This window comes from Acartia tonsa, chromosome 12, assembly GCF_053477335.1.
Source record: "Acartia tonsa isolate MP-2025a chromosome 12, ASM5347733v1, whole genome shotgun sequence".
NCBI classification, from domain to species: Eukaryota; Metazoa; Arthropoda; class Copepoda; order Calanoida; family Acartiidae; genus Acartia; species Acartia tonsa.
In genome coordinates, this window is record NC_137271.1 from 14,784,436 (window position 1) to 14,797,433 (window position 12,998).

At 31.1% G+C, this 12,998-nt stretch overlaps 1 protein-coding gene across 1 annotated transcript; it reads right to left on the reverse strand.

Annotated features, from left to right (window-relative positions):
* Window positions 1-32: 32 nt before the first annotated feature.
* LOC145334245 (uncharacterized) lies at window positions 33-11,497 on the reverse strand. The gene is made up of 10 exons (XM_080179621.1): window positions 11,413-11,497; window positions 10,975-11,062; window positions 6,736-7,843; window positions 4,091-6,327; window positions 3,589-3,733; window positions 3,055-3,160; window positions 1,679-1,764; window positions 1,253-1,307; window positions 677-717; window positions 33-185 (listed from the first exon to the last, which is right to left on the reverse strand). Exons 4-10 carry the CDS (start codon window positions 4,623-4,625, stop codon window positions 44-46), a joined length of 1,110 nt encoding a protein of 369 aa, XP_080035747.1. The 5' UTR covers window positions 4,626-6,327; window positions 6,736-7,843; window positions 10,975-11,062; window positions 11,413-11,497; the 3' UTR covers window positions 33-43.
* Window positions 11,498-12,998: the final 1,501 nt, after the last annotated feature.

Here is a 12,998-nt window from a genome sequence, read left to right on the forward strand (position 1 = left end):
AAAAGGCTAAGAACCTGAATTCAAAGCCAACAGGAAAATCTTTTCAGTCTTCATCAAAGAACTTTCTAATTGTTATCTTTCTTTTATCTAGACTGTGTGCTTCATCAACTGTGTTAAGATTCAGATCATCTTTCATAGGTTCGACTTCAATGGGAGTACCTTGCTTCAATTCTGATAATGGAACTCTGTTTTTAATGAAATACATTGAATTATGTGTTCTATGGATCTAGTTATTTTGATTATGAAGATGCTTCGCTTGTAACATTTGCCTTATCATCATCAGAAAGCAACATTCTAAAAACTATTTAAATGTGATTATTCCCTAGGAATTATCATGTATAAAATTGACTTTTATGCCTTTCATTTATTATAGAGTTGCAACGATGTATAAATTGTACTAAACTGTTACAGAATAATCATGTCTAGTTAAAATTAATAGGACAACACTAACATACCTTAATCAATAATCTGAGCTATCCGTTAAGTATACTATATTGAAAATTTGCGTAGCGTAATTAAAATGATTTGTGCTACAATGCATTTATTCTGCAGTTGTTACTTTCAATAACTCTTAAATAAATAAAATAAAGAGATTTTGTTTTTAGAAAATGCTTTAGGTACTCTTTTTAACTAAAGAAATACTTAAATTTACAATATTTCTACAATTTATATTTTCCTTGAGGGTAAAAGTGGATGAACAACGCGCTGTGAAACTTCCTAAATATAATTCAAAAATTAATTTACTGTCCAGTGCAGAATAGAAACAAATTAATATCCGCTGGATTAGAATCGGTTCACAGCGATACTAAAAAAGCATGCAATAAATTTTCCACGAAAAAAAAAATCATAAGATTGATGCCAGTTTTGTTAACCAAGGCCTTCGGCCCCTCGGGACTGTCAAAACTGTTTCTACAATTATAATCTTTTATTCTAATATCCGCGGAAAGCTGTCAATAATACGATGCGATCAATAACTATCTTTTCATTTATTTACCTATCTTCATATCCTTTCCAAACAGACCAAACTATTTAAGTGCTCAATCAAATAAAAACCAGAGTTCTGAATTAATTTTAAAAATACCAATAGGAATTACCCCTGCTCCTAATAAGCTTCTAGTTAGTTTAAGGTAGTGACAATCCATCAATATACCATTTTTAACGTCTTTATTATGACGCAGCGTGGTTCAAAACTTGAACCCGTAAAAATCCCGAAAGGCACAGGTTTTTTTTTTATCATATACTATCATTATACCTGTGAGGTATTTGCATGGGTGCTTTTCCAGTGCCGCATAACTTGTTGGAGAGCATCCTGCAGTTTTATATGGACAATCATATTGACTCACACAATAGGTTAACTCAGTAAATATTATGTGAATAAAAGTAGAGAGAGAGAGAGAGGACAATGGGCTGTTTATTTCTACACTTGTCCCCAAGGTTTTACAATAATGTTTTCTTGCTCGTTGGCTTAAAAACTTTGGGGACTTTTGCTGGATTTTGATTGGTTGGTTTGTTAAGTTGAGTGTTCAAATGTTTCAAACAATAATTTTAATCTACATAAGTGGTAATTTTGTTTGTCATCATTGGGGATGTACATCAATTTATCGGCCATTGTCTTATCTCTTTAGATCCCTGCCCTCTCTATTTTTGAACTTATTATCTAATTTATGTTCGTCCATTTTCCTTCATATTAAGAGTACTTGTACATGTTTCTGGACATAGAGCACACTCAGCAAAATATGGGTAGATAGACTTCAGGTCCATAATCTAAAAATATGGATAGATAGACTTCAGGTCCATAATCTAAAAATATGGATAGATAGACTTCAAGTCCATAATCTAAAAATATGGATAGATAGACTTCAGGTCCATAATCTAAACATATGGATCGATAGACTTCAGGTCCATAATCTAAACATATGGATCGATAGACTTCAGGTCCATAATCTAAAAATATGGATAGATAGACTTCAGGTCCATAATCTAAAAATATGGATAGATAGACTTCAGGTCCAAAATCTAAAAATATGGATAGATAGACTTCAAGTCCATAATCTAAAAATATGGATAGATAGACTTCAGGTCCATAATCTAAACATATGGATCGATAGACTTCAGGTCCATAATCTAAACATATGGATCGATAGACTTCAGGTCCATAATCTAAAAATATGGATAGATAGACTTCAGGTCCATAATCTAAAAATATGGATAGATAGACTTCAGGTCCAAAATCTAAAAATATGGATAGATAGACTTCAAGTCCATAATCTAAAAATATGGATAGATAGACTTCAGGTCCATAATCTAAACATATGGATCGATAGACTTCAGGTCCATAATCTAAACATATGGATCGATAGACTTCAGGTCCATAATCTAAACATATGGATCGATAGACTTCAGGTCCATAATCTAAAAATATGGATAGATAGACTTCAGGTCCATAATTTAAAAATATGGATAGATAGACTTCAGGTCCACAATCTAAAAAATGGCTATAGAAATTTCAGGTCCAAAATCTAAAAATGTGGATCGATACCTACACTACAGGTCCTGGTCCACTATCTAAAAAAATATCCAAGGAACGATCAATTATACCTAATACCTGATTTATACCACTGAGGACGGTTAATAACAGCATAGGGCCAGACCTTTATAGTAGGTCACAAGGCACTTGCGTCCAAATAATTGCAGACAATCCACCCTTCGTCTAAAAGTTCTAACTGTGCATGGTAATGAATTGCGCTTATTTTTGGCCAAGGCATTTTTAATACTCTTATCAATGTCGCGCATCTGGCATAGCAGCGGTAAGTTCAAATTTTAACGTCTTTCGGTGGTTTTAAAATTTAGACACAATAGGGGCGGAAATTCGAACTTATAACCTCCCTAAGATTTAAAATTTAAAATTAAAATTTAAGTTATTTTTCCAGTTTTTCCCCTTCTTGCTGGAAAAAACTAGGATGGGAAAAGATAAAAAATTTTGCAGCAGGGGAAAAAATGAATCTTGTGCAGAATATGCACCCCTGCCAAAAAGTAAGAAAAATGCAACCTTACCTTGTTGGAATTGACTTCAGTAAAAGCCATATCTTTGAAGCTAGCCCCAGGGTGGGATAGCCAGTGCCTCTTGAATTCCGTTGACCCAGGAATACAATTTATGACACTGAAATAAACAAAGATGCCAACATCCATAAGTAGCGAAGTACAAAAAAAAGAATGGAAGGAAATATGGACTAAGGTTTTTAAAAAGCAGATGTCATAAGGAAGGGAAAATTGGTTTCATTTATATTTTGTAAATAGTATGAATCCGAAAAACCAAGCAAATTATATGCTTGATGCTAATTAGTATAGAGAATATTCACAAAAAAAATCATCCGTTTATTTTAAATAGCAGCCAATAAAATCATATATGTCTTGAGATGGATCTAGGCTATCTTATTTTTTAGGTTTGAATTTTAAGGGGATTTTTAAATGCTCTCCTCTTCCTCTTCTCCTTCAAATAAAAAGTCCTTAGACACTAGGGGCGCAGCAGCTAAAATAATAAAATAGCAAGGGTTAATGGTAAAGATATGTAAAGAGTAGAACGCTTACCTATCACAATTTTGAAAATTACATTGGTATCCAACTTTCAAAATAATATCATGTTTTTTGCTCACAGATTCTTTATTCTTTTCTATTTCGGGACTAGGACTTGGTTCTCTATTATCCGTTTGTATATGTAACGAATCAAAAGGGTCTAAAAAAATAAATATGTATGATTAAGTTTATTAGGTAAGTAGTAGCGAAACTTTATGGAGAAAAACCTAAAGTAATCAATGTATTCTATTTTCTATAACTAATAACTAAAACATAAATGAAAAGACCAAAAGCTGTTGAACAAAAACTGTGTGTTCACATATACCCATATTAAGGTCACTTTAAAAAAAAATAAACAAGTTCCTTCGCCCCTAGCCTCTAGGGGAGGGCAGTAAAGGTCTGTAGTGTAGCGTCCCAGTTGGAACAGCATTTTCTAAGATCTATAGATTAATAAAAAAAACTTACTACTTGAAATTATAAAGAGGATAAGAAAATCAACTGAAATATGGTTGATTACCTTCAATTGGATTATCTTCAATTTTAATTTCTTCTTTGATTATATTATAATCAACTTCAATAAAATTCTCATCAGTGAAACCATTTTCCATATCATCAATAGGTTCTTCATCACTGAAACTATTTTCCATATCATCACTAGTAGTATCTTCATCAACGTTTTTTTCTGTTTTAATTTTGATTTTAGTCTGGGATTCAATGGTTTTAACGGGAAGTTTAATCTTCTTAAGACAAACTTTAACTTTTTTAGTCCTCAAGTCATTTATAATTTCTTGTTGTTTTCTTTTCAAGGTAATTTGGGGCACATTTTGTACTCTAGAACACTCATTTCTTTTTCTGTCTACATAGAAAGAAACTTTTTGGTTAATTTCATACTGGATATGATTTCTACTGTTTGCTAACAGAGACATTATACAAATAAAATTGTCACACACAATTTCAGGACATGCCACAGAGTTTAACAAAGAATCTTTCAACTTTTCAAAAGTGTCACATTGACTCTCAATTTGAGATTGGATTTGTAACAATGTTTCCATTTTGTGCTTAAATTCAAATCTGAAATAAATTAGAATTGTATAATCATAATGGTGTGTTGTAAGTCAGGGATCTAAGGGATAAGACAATGAACAACAAATTGAAATATATTCCCATTGATGATAAACAAAATTACCTACTGAAGATTAAAATCATTGGTTAAATATTGGACACAAGCTAGTATGGAATCAATCAATAAAATTTGAATAAAAGTACCAAAAGTTAACAAGCCAACGATTAAGATAACGTATCTATATAACTTTGGGTATCAGTGTAATTTACAGTCCAATGTCCATCCCTCCCTCCCTTCCCTAAGTGTAGGTACATTAGAAGAGCAGCAATAACAAGTCAACAAAATTCAATACATTTAAAATACAATACTTATTTAATAAAATAAAATAAAAAATGTACATTTATATATATGAAATTATCAAAATTATTTACATTATTCATAAGTAAAAAATAAAACTTTGTGTTAACAAAATGTTGTTGGAAATGAATATATTACCTAAATATCTTTCATTCAATGTAAACTGTAAAGACTTACTGAGAAACAATCAATAATTTCTATAAAAATATAAGAAATTCATAAGAAAAAAGTATTAGGTATATCTTATAGGTAAAGTAGTAGGGTTTTTGTCTATGTTTAGATCTCGCTAAGCTACCCAGTTATTCGTTTCAGGCTATTTTATTTCTAATTTACTGCGGGTATCTAAATGAATCAGACAAAATTATCCCTTCTGTATATTACAATTATTAGTTGAATCGTTTGGACACTCATCTTAATGAACCAACCAATCAAAATTCAATAAAATCCTCAAAGTTTGGGGACTAGTGCAGTGTAGTAAACAGCCCAATGTAACCTCCCTCCCTGAATTTAATTCATGGGTCAGTTTAAAGCTATTTTTCTATTTTAAATTTTGAGCTTCTACATGCTAGGGGGGCGAAGCCTCCAGTGTTAACAACAGTGGCTTAACGATAAAAGCTTTCAATTATTTTACAATAAATATAATAGCTAAATCTTAACAAAGATAATATCTATAGGCTATGTAATACCTATGTAATTAAAAGATACAAAAGAAGTTGCATCTAAAATAGGTCAGACAGGCAGCTATAAAAACGCAACGCTATGAAAATCAAAATTCTTTACAATGTAAAAATTGTCGCAATATTTTGTTTACTTGAAAATTGCAAATTAGTTAATCCTATTTTTACAAAATATACATATTTCTTTCAGTGGACATGTTGCATGCTAATCTTAACCCGATCCAATATTATGTATATTAAGTTTATGCCTATTCAAATGATCTTTTCTTGTAAACGCCTTCATGCAGATATCACAAAGAAAATTCCTGGGCCCCTGGCGCCTTTTTTCAAGTGATACAAGCTCTCGTACAGTACTCGGATCGTCGGGGTGAAACTTTAATTTGTGATTTCGTAGATTCTCTTTTCTTTGTAATACTTTGCCGCATAAATCACATGGAAACTCCTTGGATTCTTCTAAATGATGAACCCTTTTCACATGTCTGTTCAAGTTCTCGTTTTGAGAAAATGAATTTCCGCATATATTGCAAGAATATTCAGGTCTGTTCTCACTGTGAAGTAATTTATGTCGTTCCAAATTACCTTTACTAGCGAATGATCTCCCGCAAACGTCACACGAGAATTGTTCATCGTTTCGACTTTGGTTCCCTATGTCTTCATCTGAAAAAAAAGAATTATTTAAATCAATTTAAAAAAAGATTGTAAGTTAAAACAAACCTATTTTGTTGGGACAAAGGAGAAGGTATTTGTAATTAAATCTAGTATTCAAAGGAAGGGGAGAGGGGATGATGTTAAAGTGTTTGAAACATAACCCAAAATAAAAAGGAACCAAACCAAAAGAAGAGTAACAGCACTGGGATTTGGCAGTTTATTTTATGAAAACCAGCATCTACCAAACACAGATTATTTTTAACTTTTCTCTCCGAATAGCTAAGTTACGCAAAATTATACAAAACCTCTTACTACATTTTTAAAATGACATCCAATTACTGCATAGTACGACTGAAAATTAATTCATAATGGTTTTAGCCGAAAAGAATGACGAGAAATCGATTTGTACAAATTTACCTTCAACAAGCATAAAGTCTGTTTCTTCCTTAACCGAGGAATGACTATAATCATTCTCCACCTGGAACTGAGTGTGTGTACCCGCTTCAACTATATCTCCTTCAGAAACATTTTCCTCATATGTTCCAACAAAGATTTGCGGAGTTTCAAAGTCAACTGTGTCTGTTGTGTCATTTTCTGTTTGTATGTCAACGAATTCCAGAGGATTTGTAGTTTTTCTTTCCAGTTTAATATGTTCTTTGCTATTAAGGAACAGTGATAAAATACATTTTAGATTGTTGATTACAATGATTGGACACTCTTTAGTGGTTATTGATCCAATAATTTCAGCTAATTCGTCACATTGTTTAGATATACTAGCTTCTATTTCCGATAAACTTTCCATTTTGATTTTATCTGAAAAAAATATGGTCATAATTTATAAACAAAAATAACCAGAATTTAATGGCCCCAGCAATCGCCAACAAATTCTAAAACTTGAAGAGTAAAATAATTGAACAGTAATAAATTCATTTTAACAAACAAACAACAATTTTTTTCAAACAGAACTTAACAATGTATACATATATAAAATTAAATCTTATGTACATTATGTCTGTGCCTATCCAAATGATATTTTTTTCCAAAAGATTTGGAGCATATAAGGCAAATGTGATCTTTAGGTAATAAATTGTTGGTTTCTTTTTTTAGTAATTCTTTCTTTGGTATAGTAATTGAATGCAAATTAGATTTATGCCTTTTAAGGTGGTCTTTTCTATTAAATACTTTATTGCATACATCACAAGTATATCCCTTTAGGTTTCTAACTTTTGATTCTTCCTGAATAGGCTTCATTGTTTTTTTCTTATGAACCTTTAGAGTATGCCTAGTCAAGTGAGAATTACGTTTAAATCTATAATCACACAATTTACATGGAAATGGTCTTCAGTTGAAACTTCTTTCTCATTTGAATATTGGTCTTTTACATGGTCATTTGAATGTTTGTCTTTTATATGGTCAACCAGATTAGATTTAATGACAAATGTTTCGTTGCATTTATGACAAGAATATTCTTTTTCTGTTTCCTCATCAACTTCACTACTTTCTTCATCTCCCTCCGATTCTTCTTCTAAATAAAGAGAGAACATGATCAGTTTTAATAAAATCTGAGCCTTTTTGTAAAGAAAAATACTATCATCCATTCATGAAAAGACAAAAAAAACTTTAAAGATTTAAAATTGTTTCCTAAAACTAACAAGCTAAGAAATAAAACTATTATTCTCGCTCTATTATATACATTTGGGAACCATCATTTTATATGTCCTAAAGGCCATACAAGTGACGAGAAAGCATTAATTTTTTTTGTAATTGCTGGAAGAAATGAAAAATAGATGCCTTTTTCATAAGGGCATAATGTAACAAGGATGACAATTGACAACATCCATTCAAGCGAATCTCTAGAACCAGAGAATAAGACAAATGAACATTAACCCAAGTTTAAACATAATTGTTTTTCATTATGATACAGTTTTGGGGCCGAGATTCGAACCCATCACCTTCCTGAAAACGAGCCTATACGCTACGTGTTGCAAACTTAATAAGGGGGGGGGGAAGTTTGTACAGTTATAGTAAATGAAATTCATTATAAAAGTTTGGGAGGGCCGTGTGGGCTTATTTTTATAGTTATCAACCTAATTCTTTTTGTAGGCTCCCTTATATGACTGGATGTACACATAAAACTTTGAAAATTGAATTTCGGCACTTACCTTCTTGGGGCTTGTGGAGCACAAAACCTCCCCAAACGCTAAAAATATGAGTTCTAAGCTTATTTTTAAAGATATCAACCTGATTTTTTTAAAAAATAATACTTTTTTAACATAACTGAATCAACGAACCATTACAGATTTCATTTTGGGACTTTCCTTCTTAGGGCTTGTGGAGCACAAAAACCCCCCAAACGCTAAAAATATGAGTTCTGAGCTTATTTTTAAATATGTCAACCTGATTTTTAAAAAATAATACTTTTTAACATAACTGAATCAACGAACCATTACAGATTTCATTTTGGGACTTTCCTTCTTGGGGCTCGTGGAGCACAAAAACCCCCCAAACACTAAAAATATGAGTTCTGAGCTTATTTTTAAAGATATCAACCTGATTTTTTTAAATGATACTTTTTTAACATAACCGAATCAACGAACCATTACAGATTTCATATTGGGACTTTCCTTCTAGGGGCTTGTGGAGCAAAAGATCCCCCCAAAACACTAAAAATATGAGTTCTAAGCTTATTTTAAAAGATATCAACCTGATTTTTTAAAATAATACTTTTTTAACATAACCGAATCAACGAACCATTACAGATTTCATATTGGGACTTTCCTTGTAGGGGCTTGTGGAGCAATAGACCCCCAAAACACTAAAAATAAGAGTTCTAAGCTTATTTTTAAAGATATCAACCTGATTTTTTTTAAATAATACTTTTTTAACATAACCGAATCAACAAACCATTACAGATTTCATTTTGGGACTTTCCTACTAGGGGCTTGTGGAGCAAACGACCCTTAAACCACAAAAAATATGAGTTCTGAGCTTAAAAGATGTCAACCTGATTTTAAAAAAAAACTTTCTTAACATACTTGAATTAAGGAACCATTACAGCTTTCATTTTGTACTTTCCTTTTAGAGTCTAGTGGAGCAAAAGACCCCCAAAAACACTAAAAATATGAGTTCAGGGCTTATTTTTAAAGATATCAACCTGGTTTTTTTAAATAATACTTTTTTAACATAACCGAATCAACGAACTATTACAGATTTTATTTTGGGACTTTTATTCTTGTGATTTGTGGAGCAAAAGACCCCCCAAAACACTAAAAGTATGAGTTCTAAGCTTATTTTTAAATATATCAACCTGATTTTTAAAAAATAATACTTTTTAACATAATACTTTTTGGGGGTCTTTTGCCCCACTAGTTCGGTTATGTTAAAAAGGTGTTCTTTAAAAAATCAGGTTGATATCTTTAAAAATAAGGTCAGAACTAATACTTTTAGTGTTTTGTGGTTTTTTTGCTCCACAAGCCCCTAGAAGGAAAGTCCCAATATTTTTAGTGTTTTGGGGGTCTTTTGCTCCAGTAGACCCTAGAAGGAAAGTCCGAAAATGAAATCTGTAATGGTTTCTTAGTTTGGTTATGTTAAAGAAGTATTATATAAAAAAAATCAGGTTGATGTCTTTAAAAATAAGCTCAGAACTAATATTTTTAGTGTTTTGTGGTTCTTTTGCTCCATAAGCCCCTAGAAGGAAAGTCCCAAAATGAAATATGTAATGGTTCCCTAGTTTGGTTATGTTCAAAAAGTTTCCTTTAAAAAATCAGGTTGATATCTTTAAAAATAAGATCAGAACTCATATTTTTAGTGTTTTTGGGGGTCTTTTGCTTCACAAGCCCTTAGAAGGAAAGTCCTAAAATTAAATCTGTAATGGTTCCTTAGTCCAATGAAATATGTAATGGTTCCCTAGTTTGGTTATGTTCAAAAAGTTTCCTTTAAAAAATCAGGTTGATATCTTTAAAAATAAGATCAGAACTCATATTTTTGGTGTTTTTGGGGGTCTTTTGCTCCACAAGCCCCTAGAAGGAAAGTCCCAAAATGAAATCTGTAATGGTTCGTAGATTCAGTTATGTTAAAAAAAGTATTATTTAAAAAAAAATCAGGTTGGTATCTTTAAAAATAAGCTCAGAACGCATATTTTTAGTGTTTTTGGGGTCTTTTGCCGCACAAGCCCCTAGAAGAAAAGTCCCAAAATGAAATCTGTAATGGTTCGTTGATTCAGATATGTTAAAAAGTATTATTTTTAAAAAATCAGGTTGATATCTTTAAAAATAAGCTTAGAACGCATATTTTTAGTTTTTGGGGGTCTTTTGCTCCACAAGCCCCTAGAAGGAAAGTTCCAAAATGAAATCTGTAATGGTTCGTTGATTCAGTTATGTTAAATAAGTATTATTTAAAAAAAATCAGGTTGATATCTTTAAAAATAAGCTCAGAACTAATATTTTTAGCGTTTGGGGGGTTTTTATGCTCCACAAGCCCCAAGAAGGAAAGTGCCGAAATTCAATTTTCAAAGTTTTATGTGTACATCCAGTCATATAAGAGAGCCTACAAAAAGAATTAGGTTGATAACTATAAAAACAAGCCCACACGACCCTCCCAAACTTTTATACTGAATTTCATTTCCTATAACTGTACAAACTTCCCCCCCTTAGGTACCTTCTTCAATAATAAAATCAGGATCTGAATCGGGTTCAATTATTTCCTCTATAACCAATGAAGGGTCAAAGTTTTCATCCGTTTCTGTCTCTATATTATATCGGTGTTTTATATTCTGCAGTATATTTTTTAGGACATTTTTGGATAAAATGATTAGTGCGGTTTTCCTAAAAGTGTCAGTCGAGCACAGAAAATAAGGAAGTGGTTGTTTTTTTCTTTCTAACTCCTGCAGGGGGCTTTAACCCTGCGAGATTACCTTTCCCCAACCCCAGAAATAGGAGAAAAGCTACTGTAAAAATACGACGAAACCCACAACTTCGTTTTCTTTCCATGATCCCTAAAATGTATTATTAGAAAAAGATTTTTGAGTGGGTGTCAAAAGAAGATGAACTTTAGTGTTGAAAAAAACAAGATTGATTTGATGCAGAATATTTACACCCCTGTGTAGTCAACTTCTTCACATGATTCTACATTATCAATTATTGGCATCTCAAAGTCTGCTTTCTCTGACATCTCACTACTACACATGTGTATAGAGATATTTAATTCGAAGAACAACCAATTTTTCCTCCATATGTAGCGAAGCCAAAAAATCATAAACAGTTAAACAGACAAAGTGAGTTATAGATCAAATGTTTAGTTAAAATAAAAAAAAAAATAGAGTAAAAGAAAAGAGAGAATCATCATAAATAAATGCATTTCATTAGTAAAAGGATTCTTAACTTAATATTTCAGTTGTATCTTGAATAGCAGCTGAGAAATTCATGTTTCCCTCATTCTGTTTCTTACAGATGGAGGCGCATCTGCAATACCTACTAAAGCCAGGGTTGGAAAATAATAAGTAAGCTCTGGTTTATAACTTAGAATATTATTTAATTAACATCTGATTTTTCTATCTGTTTTTATGATGTGTAGTTCATTCAGAAATTTTCACTTGGTTGTATCGCATTCCTTAACATAAAACACCATAGAAAATACAACAACATAAAGACGGAAGTAAAAAAGTATTCTTCAGGTGAAATATCTTTCCCTATTTCTTAATTGTTCATTAACAATTTTTTCAGACTTGATATTTTTTCTTTCAAATTGAATGTGCTCTCTACTGTTTTGGAACAATAATGAAATACACTTCAAATTGTTCATAACAATATGTGGACACCCTGTAGAATAGATATAATATAGATACCTAGTAGATACACACTCTCATAATCAGCATATCTGGTCATATAATTGGTAAAAAATGTAAGTTATTATGAGGGCAATTATTTTTATTCATTTCCCTCGCATATTAAGTCAGTCATAAGTAGTTTTCCTTCGTAAAATGGAAAGCAAATGATAAAACATGAATAATAAGTTAGCTGTGAATAGTTGAATTTCTTAAAATAAGTTAGCTTTCAGAAAATTATATTGTCGAAAAATTTTGTTGCTTGTATTATTGGAATAAATCGTAAATAAATATTAATAATTTATTCCTTTCCCTCTCTAGTGTTTTACTCTAATGTTATATCTATTCCCTGTCGTCTCAATAAAATCAAGAAAATCTGACAACTCATCATATTGCTGGGAAATACTTTCTTCTATAATCACTAAACTTTCCATTTTATAGATTTTATCTGAAAAATTATCATTATCAATAAAAAAAGTTATAGGTAATAAGTATCCACTATTTAATATAACATTTTTATTTATCTATAACATTGATGAAGAGCTAATTCCACGAAATGCATTTAAATTATATATTTTGTGATATCAATATTTTTCCCCTTTTTAATAATATCTTAATGGTAAACCTATAGGTGTTAATCATTTTCTACACAAAAAAAAACATTTAAAGGTTCACTACTCCAAGTACCAAAACTATTTGAGAAACTATTCATTTAGTACAATAAAAATTTAATACAAAACAAGTTTATTTTTCATAAAAATCTTATTAGAACCATAATATTTTTTACAAAGTACTTCAATTTAAAAAAAATAGGTCTTCAAAATGCCTTATTATGCATAGGTTTTTCACAAGAATTACT

Bases quoted from the DNA above. Each gene is read 5' to 3' on its own strand.
- LOC145334245 (XM_080179621.1), bottom strand. From the start codon at position 4,625: ATGGAAACATTGTTACAAATCCAATCTCAAATTGAGAGTCAATGTGAC. The intron at 3,161-3,588 runs GTAAGCGTTCTA...TGTTTATTTCAG, and splicing joins AATTTTCAAAATTGTGATAG to TGTCATAAATTGTATTCCTG. The intron at 186-676 runs GAAAATATAAAT...CATTAAAAACAG, and splicing joins CATCCACTTTTACCCTCAAG to AGTTCCATTATCAGAATTGA.